This window comes from Dreissena polymorpha, unplaced genomic scaffold (genome assembly GCF_020536995.1).
Source record: "Dreissena polymorpha isolate Duluth1 unplaced genomic scaffold, UMN_Dpol_1.0 chrUn001, whole genome shotgun sequence".
Lineage (NCBI taxonomy): Eukaryota > Metazoa > Mollusca > Bivalvia > Myida > Dreissenidae > Dreissena > Dreissena polymorpha.
In genome coordinates this window covers 673,655-694,648 of record NW_026273315.1, presented here as the reverse complement: position 1 = coordinate 694,648, position 20,994 = coordinate 673,655, and the positions used below count along the sequence as shown (strand labels likewise).

Below are 20,994 nucleotides of genomic sequence, written 5' to 3'. Positions count from 1 at the left end.
CGTTTGAAAAATAATAAATTACTTGCTAACTAGGCTATAAATTTAATTCTATCTATGCCAATTAGAATATATATGGTTGTTATAAGGTAGAAATCCGTCTATTTTGCGCTTTAAAACTTAAAAATAATCACGTTTGTCGAAATGGGCGTATAATATAGAAATCCTACTTTCGGTTTTAAAAGCGGTAATTTCCGACAGAAAAATAATTAATTACTTGCTAACTAGGCTATAGATTAAATGAAAATTTTGCACACTTTCAAATTGCCTCTATATGTATTGATTAACATGTACTTCATTTTAAGGTGTGTGGCTTTAACATGTACTTCATTTCAAGGTGTGTGGCTTTAAACTAAGCCTAGATCTCTATGCATTCCATAACTCATGCAAACAGTGCACATAAATATTTAAAATCAATGTTTTTTATTGATTTTGAAACTGATGCAGTAGGATATTGATAATATTGAACAAGCTTGAAGAGATCGATCATAAGTAACTTAGAAACAAAAAAACAAACTGATAGCAGACTATTGCGATCAGACTTGTGCAGGCCAAACACATTAGTTTCCTATTTTTTAAATAACATTTTTGAATTAGAACATTTTAATTAACATTTTTTCATAAATATATTTAATCGTTTTTTCACTGTTGCAAAAAAATACATCTGAAGTTGCTGAACTATCTGTTATGAACAATTTGCTTATTTTGAAGTGTTTCAAAGTGGACAGTGATTTCTGACTTAATTACAAGAGCACCGTATAGCGGGTGCCAACGCTCGGCTCTGGGTGCTTGGATTTTGTTTTTTTGACCTTTGACCTTGAAGGCCATCATTGACCTTGACCTTTTCACCACTCAAAATGTGCAGGTCGATGAGATACACATGAACCCCCCCCCAAAAAAAAGGAAAAAAGTTTGTTTGACCTTTCACCTTGAATGATGACCTTGACCTTTCACCTTCAAAATGTGCAGCTCCATGAGATACACATGCATGCCAAATATCAAGTTGCTATCATTGCAAAAGTTATGGTCAATGTTTAAGTTTTAGGACGACTACTACCACGACGCGAACGGCTCAAGACGAGAGGGCTATGACAATACCTCGGGTATTCTTCAAAAACAGCTGACCTAATAATAATTATGCAATTATGTTATATAAAAGACATATGGTTGTTTTGAAGTCTTCACTTGGATTTTCAGCTAGAAGTTGTTGTTTTTTCAACAGTTTGTGTCGCACATATTGTGTTGCGTCTTAAAGCCCTTCAAGCTGAAGTTTTCACACGCTGCAGGATGTATGATCGTATAATAATGTTTATACTTCCATTAATGCTAAAACATGAAAATTATAACTCTATTTATATCTAGGAATAAATTTAATAACATTACATTTTATTATTTTTACAAGTTCAAGTAAAACTAACTAAAATGAAAAGAATAATTTAATTCATCAATTATAAAGAAAGTTTGTTTGTGTTTGGAGCATGCACAAGCGTTTCTGAAAAAACTAATTGTATCACTTCACTGAGAAAATTATTTCATGGTAATACCTGAAAGCAAACAAAAACCCTCTAAATATTGGCCTCATTTTAAACATATAAAACGCAAGCTAACAGCAAATAAACCAATTGAACTTAGTTATCAATGATGTGTCTGCGTACATAATCTATAACACAAAGTTTGCTTTGAGAGATTTTTGTATCAATATTATAAATATAAACTTTTTTTATTGTGTGAATGCGATACAACTGGAAGGGAGCTTGAAAACAATTCAGGGGGTAGATCATACTAGCTTAACTGGTTTTAGAAGGAAAAAGTGGTCATAATCATGGAGGACGTCAGTAATTCTGACTTTTCTGTCTCAATGTGTGAAAGGTTAGTGTTTTTATCTTTTAGATCTCACTTAATTGTTATGCTCTACATTTATTTATTTACCCTTGTTATAAATCGTGTACATTTTATGCAAGGAACAAACAGGTTATTGAAGAGGATTAACATGAATGCATTTTGGCAAAGTAAAAGGTTTTATCAGAAGTTTTGACACAAAGCTGAACTTCAAAATGTTTGGGTTTACCTTTTCTTGAAGCCCTGAAAGTTTTGTTCATGCAATCGTCATAACCATGGAAATTTGAAACGTCATAACCATGGAAATTTGAAGCCAGATAACCATGGAAATTTAAAGGGTCATAACTAGGGATGGAACCAAATATCCTAATATTTGAAAATCGGCCGAATATTCGAATCCAAAATTCATATTCGAACATTCTATTTTATGCAAAGATATATACATGTATACCCCAAAAAAGTTATAAGTACATGTACAACGTCGCAATATTGGTTATGTGCAGACGGCTTTCCTGTATAAGTACTTGTTTGGATAACAGTTGCCATCAATGCGCGAGATAATTGGCAAACGGGAGGGTATAAGGAGAGGGACCAATCGTCAATTTACTCTTAATTTAGATTCATGCAATATGTACAAACTATTTTCTAAAAATGAAAGTAAATTTATGTGATTCATCAATTTGTATTGATAAGCATTCGATTTGTTTGATATACAAACTCTGTGTTTTGAAAGATTTTTTTTTCTGGTAGAATACACAATATCGTTGGTCTTGATTGGGCCGTAGTTGACTTGTACACATCCATCGATAACAATTAACGACCCCTATCATAAAGACTCCAAGGTGTGTTTGCTTGATACAATCAATAATTTGCAGATAAGTCGCTGATAAGGTGTCAAAAAACCACTGGTGCACTTGAGTAGTAGGAGTTGGTTGATGATAGGGGGCAATAAAGGGACTAGGGAGGTTTTAGCCAGCTTGAATAGCGAATTTTATTGTGAACTTATATAACTTATAGAATGTATGTCGTTAATATGAATGTTAAAATGAAACTAATTATGTAGAACAAGGAACTTGTTGTCTCATTATTTTATTAACAACTGTCATTATTGATGTTAGACGGACATATCTTATGTTATGAATCAGTCAAATATTTGTTAACTTCTTCCATTACATAATTTTTAGATCTACTGGCCGTCCGTCCGTCCGTTCATGCGTTACACTTTTTCTTGTTTACGCGATAAACTCCACAGTTTTCATCCGATTCTTTTCAAACTTGTTCAGTGTCTTTATATTAATGAGGACTCGAACCCTATTTAAAATGGGTTACATCTGATCGTCCGCCCGTCCGTGCCTGCGTCCCTACAATTTTTCTTGTTTACGTGATAAACTCCACAGTTTTCATCCGATTCTTTTCAAACTTGTTCAGTGTCTTTATGTAAATGAGGCCTCAAACCCTATTGAAAATGGGTTACATCAGACTGTCCCTCCGTCCGTGCGTGCGTCCCTACATTTTTTCTTGTTTACGCGATAAACTCTACAGTTTTCATTCGATTCTTTTCAAACTTGTTCAGTGTCTTAATATTTATGAGGACTCAAACCCTATTGAAAATGGGTTTCATCACACCGTCCGTCCGTCTGTGCGTCCCTACACTTTTTCTTGTTTAAGCGATAAACTCCACAGTTTTCATCCGATTCTTTTCAAACTTGTTCAGTGTCTTTATGTTAATGAGGTCTCAAACCCTATTGAAAATGGGTTACATCAGACTGTCCCTCCGTCCGTGCGTGCGTCCCTACATTTTTTCTTGTTTACGCGATAAACTCTACAGTTTTCATTCGATTCTTTTCAAACTTGTTCAGTGTCTTAATATTTATGAGGACTCAAACCCTATTGAAAATGGGTTTCATCACACCGTCCGTCCGTCTGTGCGTCCCTACACTTTTTCTTGTTTAAGCGATAAACTCCACAGTTTTCATCCGATTCTTTTCTAACTTGTTCAGTGTCTTTATGTTAATGAGGTCTCAAACCCTATTGAAAATGGGTTACACCAGACTGTCCCTCCGTCCGTGCGTGCGTCCCTACATTTTTTCTTGTTTACGCGATAAACTCTACAGTTTTCATTCGATTCTTTTCAAACTTGTTCAGTGTCTTAATATTTATGAGGACTCAAACCCTATTGAAAATGGGTTTCATCACACCGTCCGTCCGTGCCTGCGTCCCTACACTTTTTCTTGTTTAAGCGATAAACTCCACAGTTTTCATCCGATTCTTTTCAAACTTGTTCAGTGTCTTTATAATAATGAGGACTCGAACCCTACTGAAAATGGGTTACATCAGACCATCCGTCTGTCTGTCTGTGCGTGCGTCCGTGTGTTAGACTTTTTCTTGTTCATGCGATAAACTTCACAGTTTTCATCTGATTCTTTTCAAACTTGTTCAGTGTCTTTATATTAATGAGGACTCGAACACTATTTAAAATGGATTACATCGGACCGTCCGTCCGTCCGTTCATGCGTTACACTTTTTCTTGTTTACGCGATGAACTCCACAGTTTTCATCCGATTCTTTTCAAACTTGTTCAGTGTCTTTATATTGATGAGGACTCAAACCCTATTGCAAATGGGTTACACCAGTCCGTCTGTCCGTGTGTGCGTCGGTGCATAAGACTTTTTCTTGTTTACGCGATAAACTCCACAGTTTTCATCCGATTCTTTTCAAACTTGTTCAGTGTCTTTATATTAATGCTGACTCAAACCCTAATTAAAATGGTTAACATCAGACCGTCCGTCCTTCCGTCCGTGCGTCCCTACCCCTTTTCTTGTTTATGCGATAAACTCAACAGTTTTCATTTGATTCTTTTTCAAACTTGTTCAGTGTCTCTATATAAATGAGGACTCGAACCCTTTTGTAAATGGGTTACATCAGACCATCCGTCCCCGCGTCCCTACACTTTTTCTTGTTCACGTGATAAACTCCACAGTTTTCATCTGATTCTTTTCAATCTTGTTCAGTGTCTTTATATTAATAAGGACTCTAACCCTTTTGAAAATGGGTTACATCAGACCGTCCGTCCGTGCGTGCGTCCCTACACTTTTTCTTGTTTACGCAATAAACTCCAACGTTTTCATCTGATTCTTTTCAAACTTGTTCAGTGTCTTTATATTAATGAGGACTCGAACACTATTTAAAATGGGTTACATCAGACCGTCCGTCCGTCCGTTCATGCGTTACACTTTTTCTTGTTTACGCGATAAACTCCACAGTTTTCATCCAATTCTTTTCAAACTTGTTTAGTGTCTTTTAATTAATGAGGACTCAAACACTGAATAAAATGGATTACATCAGACCGTCCGTCAGTCCGTGCGTCCGTGCGTGAGTTACGCTTTTTCTTGTTTACGCGATAAACTCCACAGTTTTCGTCCGATTATTTTCAAACTTGTTCAGTGTCTTTATATAAATGAGGACTCGAACCCTATTGAAATGGGTTACATCGGAGTAAAAAGTCCAGAATTATCGCCCCTTGAATTTTTATTGGTCTGAGGCATTTTAGTAGGTTGTTTAATTGGTTGCAATTATTAATTTATAATAAAATAAAATATAAGTCATCTGATAATTCATTTGGCAAGGATGAAAGGGTTTGTGTTTTTTTAGTATTCCCTTGCATGTTGACTGCAATCCAATCAATCAACAAGCCATTCAGTCACTCATAAAAGTCTTCCCATTCTAATGGATAATTATAAATGAAGGCGTCGATAACAAAGTCCTCGTAAATACAAGTAGTTCCTTACACATTGATAAACCAACCACCTTATCATTCAATAAGAAAAGCCCATTCAAAATAATAATAAAGTCCTTACAAGCTAATGCATGTATGTTTTATTTGCAGTAGTCCCCTACACATTAACAAAATCAACCTTTTTTTTGCAGTAGTCCCTTACACATTAACAAATTCAATCAACCAATCAAAATGTGTATATTAATTTAACAATGAAGTCCTTTGAAAATGCTATAAATACATTTTTGTGTGTGGTAATTTGTTAAAAGCACCATGTTCTTAACTCTTATCGCAGCAATATTTTCCAATTTGATTTCCTTCGGAATAGTAATTTGCAAACTTTATATGAATCGGTCCAGAATTGGTTCACTCTCTTCTCTGATGCATGTCATAAAAATTAGAAATATATCTATGGTTTTAGTATACTATGCCATGATAATGGCAAACCTTTTTACTCCAAACAATCATATGCTCATACTAAGCAACACAAACAGTGATCAAGCACAGAAATCAGATCATTTTAATTAATATGGCATAAATCATCGTAATTGAACTGATATTTTGAATTGATGAAAATGACATAAACAATAATTGTTCAAACTGTTTCCCAATGTTGTTAAACATTCCAGGCAGTAGAGCGATTCAGGCCCTCATGGGCCTCTTGTTATAGTTATTACCTAATTTCATAATAATTATCATCCATGTCGTATTATGTATAATGCATTTGGCTAAAAGCAATTGTATGCTTAAGAGCTTATACATTTTGTTGCTGTTGTTTTTACGAATGTGGGGAAACATTGTCTCATATCGGGACGCCGTGCCAAACACTTAAAAAGCGGATCAGTCCGGCCATCCCAAATTTGTATTGCTTTATTTATATATTAAATCAATTATTATCTAATCAGAAATCAGGTACTTAAATATTACCCACTTAAATCCCCATGGTTCTGTATTCCAGAAAAACGAAAAAAAATAACATAAATGTTATCGATGGTAAATAATCCAAATGAAGTAGAAAATATTTAAATAAATTAGAATTGCCGGAATGTGTTTTATTTTTTTTTTATCTTATATCTTATGAAAATTAACAGTATTTGTTTTAACAGAAGAACATAATAAATGATCTTTTTTCAAAAATTATTGCTCTATCCAGTTTTTCAAAGCTACATATAAGATATGATTTAAAGTAGTATTTGTGGACATCAGGAATTGTACGTTGCTCCGGACGGTCATTAGTTCAGACATTTTAATTGAAGGTTTAAAAATCCAATATTCGAATATATTTGAATATATTCAAATGAGGAATAACGAATATTCGAATATCATTTTGGTATTCGTTCCATCCCAAGTCATAACCATAGAAATATGAAGGGCCATAATCATGCAAATTTGAAGATACATAACCATGGAAATTTGAAGCGCCATAACCATGGAAATTTGAAGCGCCATAACCATTGAAAATTGAAGCGCCATAACCATTGAAATTTAAAGATACATAACCATGGAAATTTGAAGCGCCATAACCATTGAAATTTGAAGCGCCGTAACCATTGAAATTTGAAGATACATAACCATGGAAATTTGAAGGGCCATAACCATGGAAATTTGAAGATACATAACCATGGAAATTTGAAGTGTCATAACCATGAAAATTTGAAGCGCCATAACCATTGAAATTTGAAGCACCATAACCATTAAAATTTGAAGCGCCATAACCATTGAAATTTGAAGCACAATAACCATTAAAATTTGAAGCGCCATAACCATTGAAATTTGAAGCGCCATAACCATGGAAATTTGAAGCGCCATAACCATTGAAATTTGAAGCGCCATAACCATGGATATTTGAAGCGCCATAGCCATTGAAATTTGAAGCGCCATTACCATGGAAATTTGAAGAGCCATAACCATTGAAATTTGAAGCCTTACCCACCTCTCTTCCACCTGCTATCACTTCAGCAAAAGCATTTTATTTAAGTGTGCACTTTCAGGTGTTATCTTTGACAGCAAGGTGAAATAAATACCGTACACAAATATGTCTTAAATTAATATATTTTCCAAATGCATTCAATGATAACGAAACAACTAAGCGCAGATATAAAATTATATGAGATGGTGTTTTGTGTGCACTAAGCAGAAGACTATAACCTATAAGATTATTGTTTAATACATGTAGCGTCAGAGGCCAAAACAAAAACATTTTTATTACATTGAATTTCCATTTTTTTCCATTTAAGTGATAGCTCTATTAGGGAAGGTTTCATAATTGATTCATTATCTTTGACAGCAAGGTGAAATAAATACACAAATATGGCTTAAATAAATATATTTTCCAAATGCATTCAATGATTTAGAAACAACAAAGCACAGATGTAAAATTATATGAGATGGTGTTTTGTGTGCACTAAGCAGAAGACTTCCTATAAGATTATTGTTATATGCATGTTGCGTCAGAGGGCAACACAAAAACATTACATTGAATTTCCATTTTTTTCCATTTAAGTGATAGCTCTATTAGGGATGGTTTCATAATTGATTCATTATATTTGACTTGGACTTTGAATTGTGACCTTTATGATTGAAAAAGGAACTTTTCCGTATTACTTTTCCTTATTTTTTTTACCACATTTATAAGCGCCCTTTTCATACAGTATGTGTGTTCAGAGGCGCTTCACATTTTTCCCCTGATCACTAGTTCATTAGTCGTTGGTTAACATCTTGGTGCAGTATGCAGCCACAGCACATTGGCTTATTTCCCTCACATGTGCATTATTTGAAAATCAATCAATGCTGTACATTTGGCTATTTAAAGCCTAGTTACCTGTTTCATGTAACAAACACTCCATCTCATCAAGCTCCTCACTTTTGGCAAGTTATTTAAAAATCCATCCATTCTAGACAAAGTGTTAAGTGTTCCTAGATTTGATCTTTGACCTTGAATTGTGACTTTGAAACTGTATATTTAGACTTCTCATTTTAAAATCTTATCATTGAGTTGGCTTTTTATTGGTCAGACCAAAAATTGATTAACTGTACTTCGCGTAAGTATTACAAATGTATATAAAAATAAGTGATGGTATTTCAGAATGGAGTGTACAAAATGTGGTGAAACTGTTGGGGAGGCTGTCAACTTTTGCGGGAAGTGTGGTACATCTGTCATTCGAGAAAGTAAGTGTAAGAATGTAGAAAAATGTGACATGACTTGAAATCCAGTTAAAGCCCCTGTCTAACTTAAATATTTGAATGCATGCATGTTAATTTCACTTAAAACTTATGTGTCTTAAAGAAATTCATTTAATTATGTTTATGTAAGAAAGTGCTAATATCTTGATGGAATATATACTTCATTGTATCCTTGGTATGAACATTACTTGTCTACTTTTATAACCAATTTGTTAATTGTGTACCTTTTTTAAAAAAAGAAGGGCAATGGTGGTACATGTATTCAACGTAAAACAGTGGACATTTTGTGGAAATCTATAAAACTGGATTTTTTGTTGTTGTTGAAAATGTATATGTTAAACAAGAGCTGGTTTGTGAAACACAATGCCCCCTACTGCGCTTTAAAGCTGCATGGCAGTTTTTTTAGAAACAAGGTAATTTTTTGAGAGTAAAGGTCACAGTGACCTTGACCTTTGACCAAGTGACCTCAAACCATGTTTGATGGTAGATGTCAATAAGATGCATGCACATGTGGAGTTTAAAGTTTATTAAGACCAAAGACTTTTCATTTTATGAGCAAGGTTAAAGTGTTGAGACAGAATGATAGAATGACAGACAGACAAGCCAAAAACAATATACCACCTTTTTTAAAAATAATTACAAGCAAATTTGTTGAATTGATATCCCCAGCTTAAAATTTTGTTTATGGATGGGTACAAATCCCTTAATATATGGTAAAATCCTAAAAAAATAATCATGTGTAGGGTCATTATTTTTATGCATTGAAATTCTCCTCATTGATATCTATACACCCATGAATTTTCATGTTGTAATCTTGTGGCATATCTGAGATTTAGCCCTGAAAAATTTCATCATACCAAAAACAACAAAGGGGGATAGCTCTTATTTAAGATATTGTACGGTTATGGTTCTTGCAAATGGCACTTCTTCCCATTGATTTCTGAACACCCATGTTGAAATCTTGTATCATATCTGTGATATAGCCCTGAAAAGTTACATCATACAAAAAACACAAAGGGCAATAACTCTTATTTAAGAAACAAAAACAACAAAGGGCAATATTTCTTATTTAAGAAAGTGTAAGGTTATGGTTCTCGTGCATGGCACTTCTTCCCATTGATTTCTACACACCCTTGAAGTTTTATGTTGAAATCTTGTAGCGCATCTGAGATATAGCCCTGAAAAGTAACATCAAAAACAACAAAAGGCAATAACTCTTATTAAAACAAGTGAAGGGTATTGGTTCTTAAGCATGGCACTTATCCTCATTGATATCAATACACCCATGAAGTTTCATGTTTAAGTCGTGTATGGTATTTGAGATGATCCCTGAAAAAAACAACAAAGGGTAATAACTCTTATTTAAGAAAGTGACGGGTTATGATTCTTGTGTATGGCACTTCTCCTTATTGATATCCATGAAGTTTCATGTTGATATCTTAAAAAGTTTCTGAGCCCTATAAAGTTTTGTGACGGACTGACAACACCAATTCCATATCCTGTGGCCTTTGGGGGGAGATAATAGGAGAAAATGGGACAAATTTTGCGAGAAGCTGAGTGGCTTAGTGGCAATCACTTTTCAGTAATATTCTCTCGCAGAATAGTAAGTGAAACATTGATTCAGTCAATTTGAACATATTAATCAAATTTAATTATAATATAATAACAGGGCGTTTTAATATTATCTAAATACACACATATCTCTTATCCTAGCATGTGGTAGACTCTACAAACAAAATTCAAGTTGGTTGGGTAGGTTCAATATTTTCTGAGATGTAAATGCACATGCATAGCTGAAATGAACTTGAATGATCAAATGAGATTGACTGATATCATGTTATACAAAAACGGGTTTTTCCTTATCAAATGGGATTATATGTTCTCACCAGGTAATAAAGGGTGGTAAGGAAGAGTATTTGATACCTCCAGTTGATATATGACTACCTAAAATTCCATCCAAAGGCCAACTTCCAGGTTAGTCTAGTTTGTTTTAAGGAGATAGGTTACATCATACTTTCTGTGCTCAAATGTGACTTCAAGGCTAAAGGACATGACTTTTTTGTGCTACAAGGCCTTACAGCTTTATAATGGTTTGTGTGAGAAATTGAAGAGAAGCTCTGAGAAGACTCCATATCTCCCCTGATAAACAGGATTTTCACTAGAGCCTCACAGTTCACAGGCTGATGAACTTCTTTCAAAAGCTCATTCATTTTATCAGCAGACAAAACATTTCTGAAGGAACTATTAACAAATTTTGCTTGTTCATAGTTCACAAACTTATCAACTGGGGCAAAAATATTAAAACATTCCATCATGCAGGCTCCGAAAAACACCTGGGTTAGAAATTTTCCTGGTGAAGAGCATCAAATGACTGTTCATAGTCATCATAAAATTGGTCCTATGAACATTCATGTCATAATTCAGTGCAAACTCAAGTTTCTCAAATAGGCTACTTCAGACTCTTAATATTTTCATGGAGCTCTTGCAATATTGAGAAGAGAATAATTTGTGGCCATGGTCTATAGACAGACAACTCTGACTATTACTGAAAACAGGCTCGGGCAGGTCAATCACAGTAACAGGCAACGAAGAAGCCTTGTTTGCAGCCTAAGCTAGGCTGTTGTTTTACTATTCTGGACTTCTTTATCAGTAATGAGTAAATTCTCAAAACAAAAATAAATATAATCGACTCTCAATGGACCAACAAGAAAACTTCGAGAAATCCAAACTTGAAGCTAAACGATTTTTTATATAATGTGTTTACTTTCATTTGTCCGCTACAGAATCTCTAGTGGAATCTAGAGTGTTCATACTAGAGAAACTTCTTAAAACTGGCACATGTGTACAATGAACGTGTGAATAATTAAGACAAATATTTGTGTTTAATAAAAGGAAAAGAAAATTTTAAGCAAACATGCGTTACATCGATATACTTGCATTTTAGAGTTGACAGCAGGAAGACAATATCTTTATGACGTTTTCCTATATGTTGATTAGACTTTAATACCATCGTTGCTCGAGGGCCAGAAGAGATAATCAGCCCCCGGAGTGAATAATCCCTCGAAGGCCGTAGGCCTGGGGCGATTATTCACTCCAGGGCCGATTATCACTTCTGGCCCTCGAGCAACGATGGTGTTAACGTCTCAAATACTTAATCCCCGTTTACTGTACTAATTAAGCACAGTACATGTTGCTTCTGACATAGGAGGAAACTACATCACAAGACATAGTACCGTACAGGACAGTTGTTATCGACGCCATGTTATGTAGGAAAAGGCATTATGGGATTACTGTTGCCATTTGTAATGTTTTGGACCATTTTTCCACTGAAATTAATCGGATTATTTGGAATATATTAATTAATTCATTCATTCTAAAACGGATACTTGTTGACTATGTCAAGCTCACTGCTTTGGCTGTATATTAAGTCAGTCTTTGTAATTTGTGTGTACATGAATATCCGATTGCTGCAAGTTCATCTGACATGTGTACCCATGGACATCGTGTTGACAGGGAATTTGCATAAAATGAATTGGGACGAGTTTTTGTCTTTTCAACCATCATATTATTTCATCAGGCCATGGTTTTATCTCTACAGACCAGGAAGTTAACAGCGTAATGTGTACCCAATGGCTGTTTTACAGATTATCTTTTAACTAAATTGAAAGATTAGCTTTCTGAATATTGTTTTCCAATTTCCAAAAGTATGATGGTTTTTATTAACATGTAAAACAGTATATAGACCGTGTCAGCAAACGACCCTCCTGTTTTAGTTGTTAATGTTGATTTAATTTAAAAAAATTAAACAAAAAAAAACAATCCATACATATTTTATGATGTAGATAATAAAAATTAATGTTGAAAAATAAACTGTCAATCAGCCGATGACTACCGTTTACTTTGTACCCTGGCCTTTGACTTGATTACTGCCACACACCCGTTATCCAGTATCACGGGCAGGGTCACTGAGCAGGGTCACTTTTCTTTTAATATTCATTGAAAGGAAAATTGGAAGTCAAAACTCCTAGAAATTATACAATTTAGAAAAATACTTAAAAATAAAGTATTCTGATTCCTAAGACGTACAGGAAAATGTGTTCATTATTTTGCTTTAAAAAAAAAGAATATCGGCCAGCAAAAAATATCTCGATTTTTTTCTTCAAAATAAAAAATAAATACAAATATTTTAATTAATTCTTATGAAATATTAATTCAATCAGACTACAATAAGCTGGGAAGAGGAAATTCCAAACAGAATGGTTCTTTTACTCAAATTTTGTGGGGATCTTTATAATTTATTTAGAACTTAATAGAAGGTAAAACACAATTAAATGAAAAAAAAGGCTCGGTCAAGTTGTTTCTGATGTTGCACTATTAAAAAAAAGAATCTTAAGCAACCGAACGTTTCAAGACGGGAATTTATGATGAAAGGATAACCGGTAGGGTGGCATATTATGCCCCCACTAGGACGGCATATAGCAAGTGAACTGTCAGTCCGTCTGTCAGTCTGTGATTCCGTCGGAAAACTTTAACATTGGCCATAACTTTTGCAATATTGAAGAATGAAGAACAATTTGTGCGGAATAATGGTCCTTTGTCATATTTTCAATTATAGAATATATACTTTCTTAAACTGTTTTGGACTCAACCCTGTCACAACTGCTTGGCAGATAGTGCTCAAACCTATAATTAAACACAAGAACCTGATTTTTGTAGGTGATTAAAAAGGAAGGAATTCAGACTGAACCCAATTTTGACAGAATACTAATATATATATAGCTTTTTATGCCCCCATATAGCAGCTGAACTTTCAGTCCGCCTGTCTGTGCGTCCGTCCAAAACGTTAACATTGGCCATAACTTTTGCAATATTGAAGATAGCAACTTGATATTTGGCATGCATGTGTATCTCATGGAGCTGCACATTTTGAGTGCTGAAAGGTCAAGGTCATCCTTCAAGGTCAAAGGTAAAAAACAACAAGCTTTAAAGGGAGATAATTTATATTTATCATTTGGAAGGTACAGATCGTTTTCACAAGGGAAGTTATAATTTTTTAAAGGGATATAATCAATTTTTTTTAATTCAAAGCGGCACAGTAGGGGGCATTGTGTTTCTGACAAACACATCTCTTGATACATTTAATATAGGTATTTTCAATACTTTTTTACATTCAACTCTCAGAAAAAGTTATAACCATTCAGTGTTTACATATATTGTATAAAAATACATCATGTAACAAAGTTCTCTACACCTCTAGTCTACTGTTTCAGCACAATTGTCATGGCACTGTTAAATGTACACCCATTAAACAAGGACTTTGGCTGGCTACTAAAATTTGTCAAGCTCAAAGTACCCCTGGACTGTGCGTGACGGGCAGGTCTAGTGTCTGTACTCCTGCTGGTCCCGTGGGGACGTTACTATGAGATACACTAGTCTTGTACTAGTACTAGCTGTAATTTGTTCATAATTATTAAAAGATTGTTTAGCATTTTCAATCTCCTGTGATGCAGCGATAAGTTCATTGTCAGACATTCCGGTACCTTAGCTTGTTACTGTACCTGATTTGACGGGTTTGTGTATCATGTCCTATAGTTTCTCTTGCCTGGCGAAGCTAAGAGTATGGTAGTGATTGAGACTAGCTAGGTTTTCATTTCCAGACATGTGCCCTCTGTTGGTGGGACACTTTTATCTAACAAAGAAGTTATAAATGTCTTCCTTCTTGAGTGGTTTGTGTACTTGTTAGTAAATCCAGCCTTCTCATTTACGTCTTTAGCTATTAAACCAAGTTTGTTTTTCCCATTGGTGTTGGCAGGAACCAATAAGCATCTTCGGTGTTGTCCCAGTATCTGCTAGGGGTCAGGTAAAACCTGCTGTTGGGAATGATTGAGTCGGGCGCTTCCGCTTGTAGAGTAGATACATCTGTATTGGACAGTTCGGGTCATTTGAAATTATTTGGGAAAAAATGTATGCATAAAACAAGATTTTAATTGTCAATAAAATGTTAAAAGAACTAAATTATGACTAATTAATTTGGTCATGGGCACATTTAACTTGATGAAATATAACTTTTCTGTTGTAAAATAACAACCATGAAAATTATTTTCATACATTAAGTCAGTGGAAATAATAATAATCATAACTTAATTTCAGATTATGTTAAAAATGTTCAAGCTTTAAATTACAGACGTTTTTGCTCAAATAGCTTTGGCTTGAAGCTCCTAGAATCATATGGTATACATTTCCTGGTCTTCCTTGCCCTCTCAGTAAACTCCAGGTATTTTCGCCCGCTGTCAGTTTGCTTCAGCTCTAAGTCACCCCACAACATTGTTAAGTGTTCTTGGCACCCATGGAGCCCTAGGTGCTGTGTATTATTCATCCACAATGTGGAAATCAGCGCATATGGCATTTCTGAAAAAAGTGACATTTAAGAAACTAACGTTCTCTTTCGCATATTATTACTTGTGAATAAGTTTAATATTTTGAACATTGTCAAAATAAAATCAATTAAAGTTATTGCGACCAGTTTGAAACTTTGTATCGAGCGCAATGTGCACACATTCATATCAATCAAAATTGTTGTTTCAAAGCGAAAAGTTAAGTTTGAATCCTGATCAGATTAACAAAAATGTTCAACAACGCAGATGCTGATCTTTTATTTAATGACATGTAGTTCCAAGCTGACATTAGTGTTTTTTTGTGTGTGACACAGCTCAATTTTATTTAGTATTTTTAGTCTTTGCTACAAAAGTGTACAGTAGATCAACACACAGAAAGTTTATTAGTTTTTATGTGGTGGAGATACTCTTTTCAGAAGATTTTATTACCTGACATAACTTAACTTGAACGTTTGAGCGTATCAGATAGATTATTAGATATCGTATATTGCTCTATATATAGAATATTCATGTATACTGTTTTGGTATACAGTCACGGTATAGTGGTCTCCCTTGTACGTATCTAAGTTACATGTAAACAATATGGTGTCAAATGCAGTTGCTTACCATTTCCAAGCAGTTTCTTGTCGTACAGGTCATTGATATCTTCCCTTGTGAATGGATCGGACGGTTGCTTTTGTTTTGTATATGAATAATATACCCATTTAATGTAACATAAGTTTCAATGATTGAAGAGAGTTTTGTCATTCATTAAAAAAAAATATGCTAATTCAATTCCTTCACGCAAAATATCCAGCTAACCAAGAACACGATATACTGCTTACCAATATGCATGATGTACTAGCACAAATTTCATAACTAAGTTAATTATTACCTATATAGTTCACTACAATTGATGGTTGGTTTTAACATTCCAACTGATTTAAAGATTATTTAAACATGCAAAGCAAAATATTGAATCATATTGCCACGTTGTTGTTTGCATTGTCTTTTTTTGCTTATAATTTATAAGAATTGGTTAATATCATAATATGTTGCCTCCAGGCGGAGTACACTTGTTAAATTATACAATAATGCCTGTTGCAGTATACCAAGTTATGCCCCTGCAATAAAGTGTAACGTAACCTTATTAACCCCTTTCACACAAATTGATGATCACACCTTCATACCCCAAAAAGTTAGTTGTATGTTTTGGCACCATTTAAGGTATCAAGACTTCCCCTGACGAGGCCCTAACTGCCCTGGAAACCTCCCCTGTGGAACCCCTTCCTGCCCCCAAGCCAGGGCAGACAACTCAGATCCAGATGCCACCTGACCAGCAGACTGAGATTGTCTCCCCTGCCCAGGCAGTGAACTTGTTTGAAAAGAAAGTGGGTAAGCTTTGTAAGGGAAAACTTCCTGGAGTCTGAATAAAGTATTTTTTTACTGTGGAGACAATCTAATCTTTTTATGTCCCCTTAATGTGGGAGGCATTCAGCATTGCACTTGTCTGTCATACAAATGCCCTGTTCTCTGAAAATTGCTCACTGGATTTCGCCAATATTTTCATAGCTTTATAACCTTAATATGTAGGTATGCAAGACATAACTGCAGCCTGTATTGGAAGTATCATGGCCTAAAAACCTTTTTATGCTCCATATATATATATATATATATATATATATATATATATATATATATATATATATATATATATATGGGGAGCATATAGTTGCCAGTTCGTAGTTCCGTTATTCCTTCCTTCCTTCTTTCCTTCCGTCCCACTTTTGTTACAGTTTCTCATGGCGCCTTCAATACTTTACCAATCTCTTACATATTTGGCATGTAGGTACATTGCATGGACCTCTACCTTTTCATGACGTTTGCGGTCACTGGGGTCAAGGTCGCCGAGGCTCATAATATATTTTCCGTCCCACTTTTGTTACAGTTTCTCATGGCGCCTACAATACTTTACCAATCTCTTACATATTTGGCATGTAGGTACCTTGCATGGACCTCTACCTTTTCATGACGTTTGCGGTCACGGGGTCAAGGTCACCAAGGCTAATAATAGATTTCCGTCCCACTTTTGTTACAGTTTCTCATGGCGCCTTCAATACTTTACCGCTCTCTTACATATTTTGCATGTAGGTACCTTGCATGGACCTCTACCTTTTCATGACGTTTGCGGTCACTTGGGTCAAGGTCACCGCGTCTAATAATAGATTTTGCATCCCACTTTTGTTACAGTTTCTCATGGCGCCTTCAATACTTTACGGATCTCTTACATATTTGGCATGTAGGTACATTGAATGGACCTGTGCCTTTTCCCTTTTCATGACGTTTGTGGTCACTGGGGTCAAGGTCACCGAGGCTAATAATAGATTTTCCGTCCCACTTTTGTAACAGTTTCTCATGGCGCCTTCAATACTTAACTGATCTCTTACATATTTGGCATGTAGGTACCTTGCATGGACCTCTACCTTTTCATGACGTTTGCGGTCACTGGGGTCAAGGTCACCGAGGCTAATAATATATATTTTTCGTCCCACATTTGTTACAGTTACTTATGGCGCCTTCAAAACTTTATCGATCTCTTACATATTTGGCATGTAGGTACCTTGCATGGTCCTCTACCTTTTCATGACGTTTTGGGTCACTGGGGTCAGGGTCACCGAGGCTAATAACAGATTTTCCATCCCACTTTTGTTACAGTTTCTCATGGCGCCTTTAATACATTACCGATCTCTTACATATTTGGCATGTAGGTACCTTGCATAGACCTCTACCTTTTCATGACGTTTGCAGTCACTGGGGTTAAGGTCACCGAGGCTAATAATATATTGGCTTCTTCAATTGATATTTTACTTCAAGAATGTTTGTGGTTACTCAACTTCATTTCTTCACAGCATTACACATGTACAGGTTAGTATATTATTTATTACTCATAAATGTGTGGTGTTTTTTCCAGGAGGGCAAAGGGGCATGGCGCATTACTTTCAAAAAGGGCATTTTAGGCAGTTAAGGCAAAAAGGGCAAAAACGTTCCATGAATACCTGGTTTTGGGAGAAACATGTAATCGCATCAGACGCAGTTGTGGGAAAAACATAAATATATAAACAAGCACATTTAATGGTAATTGATGCCTTGCAATGTCCATTTCCTTCCATGCTGTTTCAGTAAACTGTACAGCACAACAAACATAATAAAGCAATATATGCATATGAATCTGATTTTACACAGATTCTCTAACATATAAATGAAACCATGTTTGTCTTATCCTATTTTCCAACGATTATCTTGTCAGATGATTTAACGTGGCGAGTAAACTGAACACTAACAATTTACAAACACTCGTGTACGTGACATACATCCACTGATAAGATTACTCATAAATATGTTGTTGGTATCTAAAACGTGTTATGCATCGTCGATTATCAGAGGCATTTCATCAATCCCTTTCTAAATGTATGAATTCCATCGTTAATTCGATCGTTATTTGCCATTTTTGCTGAGTCACAATTTATTTTTAATGTTTAGTCCGCAATCTTGTTAAAATGATGTAAACGACAGGTGCGCATAACAATTTAAAATCGTAGTATTCAATGTATGTCTGCTAATACGCGATTCGCATTTTGTTTAATAAGTTTACGTAACAGTAATTCTTTCAATAATTAATTATCTTAAAAACGATAACGATACAGATACAACGGGTGTTTTTTTTAAATTTAATTACGTGTACAAATAAATGTTTTGATATAACTGAATTATGCATGAAATGCACAATTTCCACGTGAATAACATCGAGGTTTTCATTAAGTCTCCAAAGTAACTGTGCACGATTGTATCGTGGAGGAATACACATTACGGACAGATAAGTGTAACAAAGCCACTGAAATTATCGATTGATATTGACACATGGTTATTCATGCATGACGAATTCACAACCGCACGAATCTTCGCTGATAATAGTCGGCTTAGAAGATTGGTTAAGAGGCAATTAAGATGTTATCAATAAGGTCGTGCACGGCGAAAAACAGCGGGTGCTCATGAAAGGGCAGGGCGGCGTCCTTTGAAAAGGACAGCGCGGCGCTGATTGGCTTTGAAAGGGGCAGCGGGGCGCTACAAAAAGGGGCATGGCGCTGCGCCACGCTTAAACGGCCTGGATAAAACACTAATGTGTATATGTTATTGCCACGTTTTTTTCTGGTTTGTACAATGGACACGATCAAAGTTAACTGTTGGCATCATGTACACTTGTAGCAGTATCATGAAAACTGGTAGCAGTCATCTTCGATTACAACTCAGTTTCCTGTGTTGTCAGCAAATTTAAGGTTCCTGACACATACTAGGAAAACCTCATTTGTCATATTATTTTGGCAGAACATTTTCTCTAAGAGGAAACTGGATTGATTTATGACCTGCCTCCCCGACATAAATTAACCTTACATTTCTTTAGTAAGGTTGATTAATGTGTGGCGTGCCCGGGCAACACAACAGAACATTACACTCTGTGTATTCCTTTTTTTTGGTCTTTAAAAGTGTCTTTTTCTGTAGTGGCTGAAGATCATTATTATTTTTTAACTGAAGCAAAATGTTTGGACGATCTATTTGAAGACAAAAACGAATAATTCAAGTTTTAGTAAATAATATGGCAATTTGATGCATTACTCATCTTGCATATTTTTAGATATATATATATATATATATATATATATATATATATATATATATATATATATATATATATATATTGGGAACAAAACACATATATATTGGGAACATAGGTTAGATATGTTTAGCAAACATTGACAACCTCATATAAGGTTTGAGGTCACTGGGGTCAAGGTAACCGAGGCTAATAATAGATTTTCTCAAGGTCACACTTTGGTTACAGTTTCTCATAGCGCCTTCCATATTTGACCGATCTCTTTTATACTTTATTATCAACATAAAGGGGAGCATCAATCGTTTTCAACGATTCTTGTTTTTTCATGTTAGATTTAATTATACCTAATTGTTTGGTGCTTAACTCCTATTAAAATGCTGACACTCAACTTTCACAGCTAAAGAACATACATTGAAGGATAGGTGATGGTAAGGGAAGGATTATTGTCTGAGACCAATTTGTGAGGAATTATTGTCCTTTGTCATATTTTCAACTATAGAATAAAATAATTATATACTTTCTTAAACTGTTTTTGACTCAACCCCGTCACAACTGCTTGGCAGATTGTACTCAAACCTTTAATGTAACACAAGAACCTGTTTTTTTTGTAGGTGATTGAAAAGGGAGGAATTTGGGCTGAATCCAATTTTGACAAAAAACTAATATATATATAAAGCTTTTTATGCCCCCGGTAGGGTGGCATATAGCGGTTGAACTGTCAGTCCGTCTGTCTGTCTGTCAGTCTGTGCGTCCGTCCGAAAACTTTAACATTGGCCATAATTTTTGCGATATTGAAGAACTTTAGGAACTTGATATTTGGCATGCATGTGTATCTCATGGAGCTGCACAGTTTGAGTGCTGAAAGGTCAATGTCATCCTTCAAGGTCAAAGATCAAAAAACTAAATACAAGGGAAGAAACAGCTTTCAATCAAATGCCAAAAAAATTCAATTCATAATATAAATTCTTCCACCCTCACTTCTGTTTTCATTGTTTGCCACTGCTTTTTCACCGAATTGAATGTCCAAATTATCCACCGTTTTCTTATCTTTTTGCCATGTCAAAACAATAAAAATTCATGGCATATTTACAAGATAATATGTCTCTAAATAATAATTACACTTTTTACCAAATTTACGATTATTAAAAAATCTCCAA

The 20,994-nt window shown here is 35.0% G+C and overlaps 1 protein-coding gene across 5 annotated transcripts in view; it reads left to right on the top strand.

Annotated features, from left to right (window-relative positions):
* Positions 1-1,619: 1,619 nt before the first annotated feature.
* LOC127863169 (GTPase IMAP family member 6-like) overlaps positions 1,620-20,994 on the top strand; it is a 36,978-nt gene continuing 17,603 nt past the window's right edge. For 4 of the 5 annotated variants that reach the window (XM_052402554.1, XM_052402553.1, XM_052402557.1 and 1 more), the window contains exons 1-3: positions 1,620-1,866; positions 8,697-8,779; positions 16,396-16,563. In XM_052402554.1, coding sequence (XP_052258514.1) covers positions 1,820-1,866; positions 8,697-8,779; positions 16,396-16,563 — 298 coding nt within the window. In that variant the 5' untranslated portion in view covers positions 1,620-1,819. The remainder of the gene's footprint in view (positions 1,867-8,696; positions 8,780-16,395; positions 16,564-20,994) is intronic. The other variant, XM_052402555.1, reaches the window with a different exon arrangement.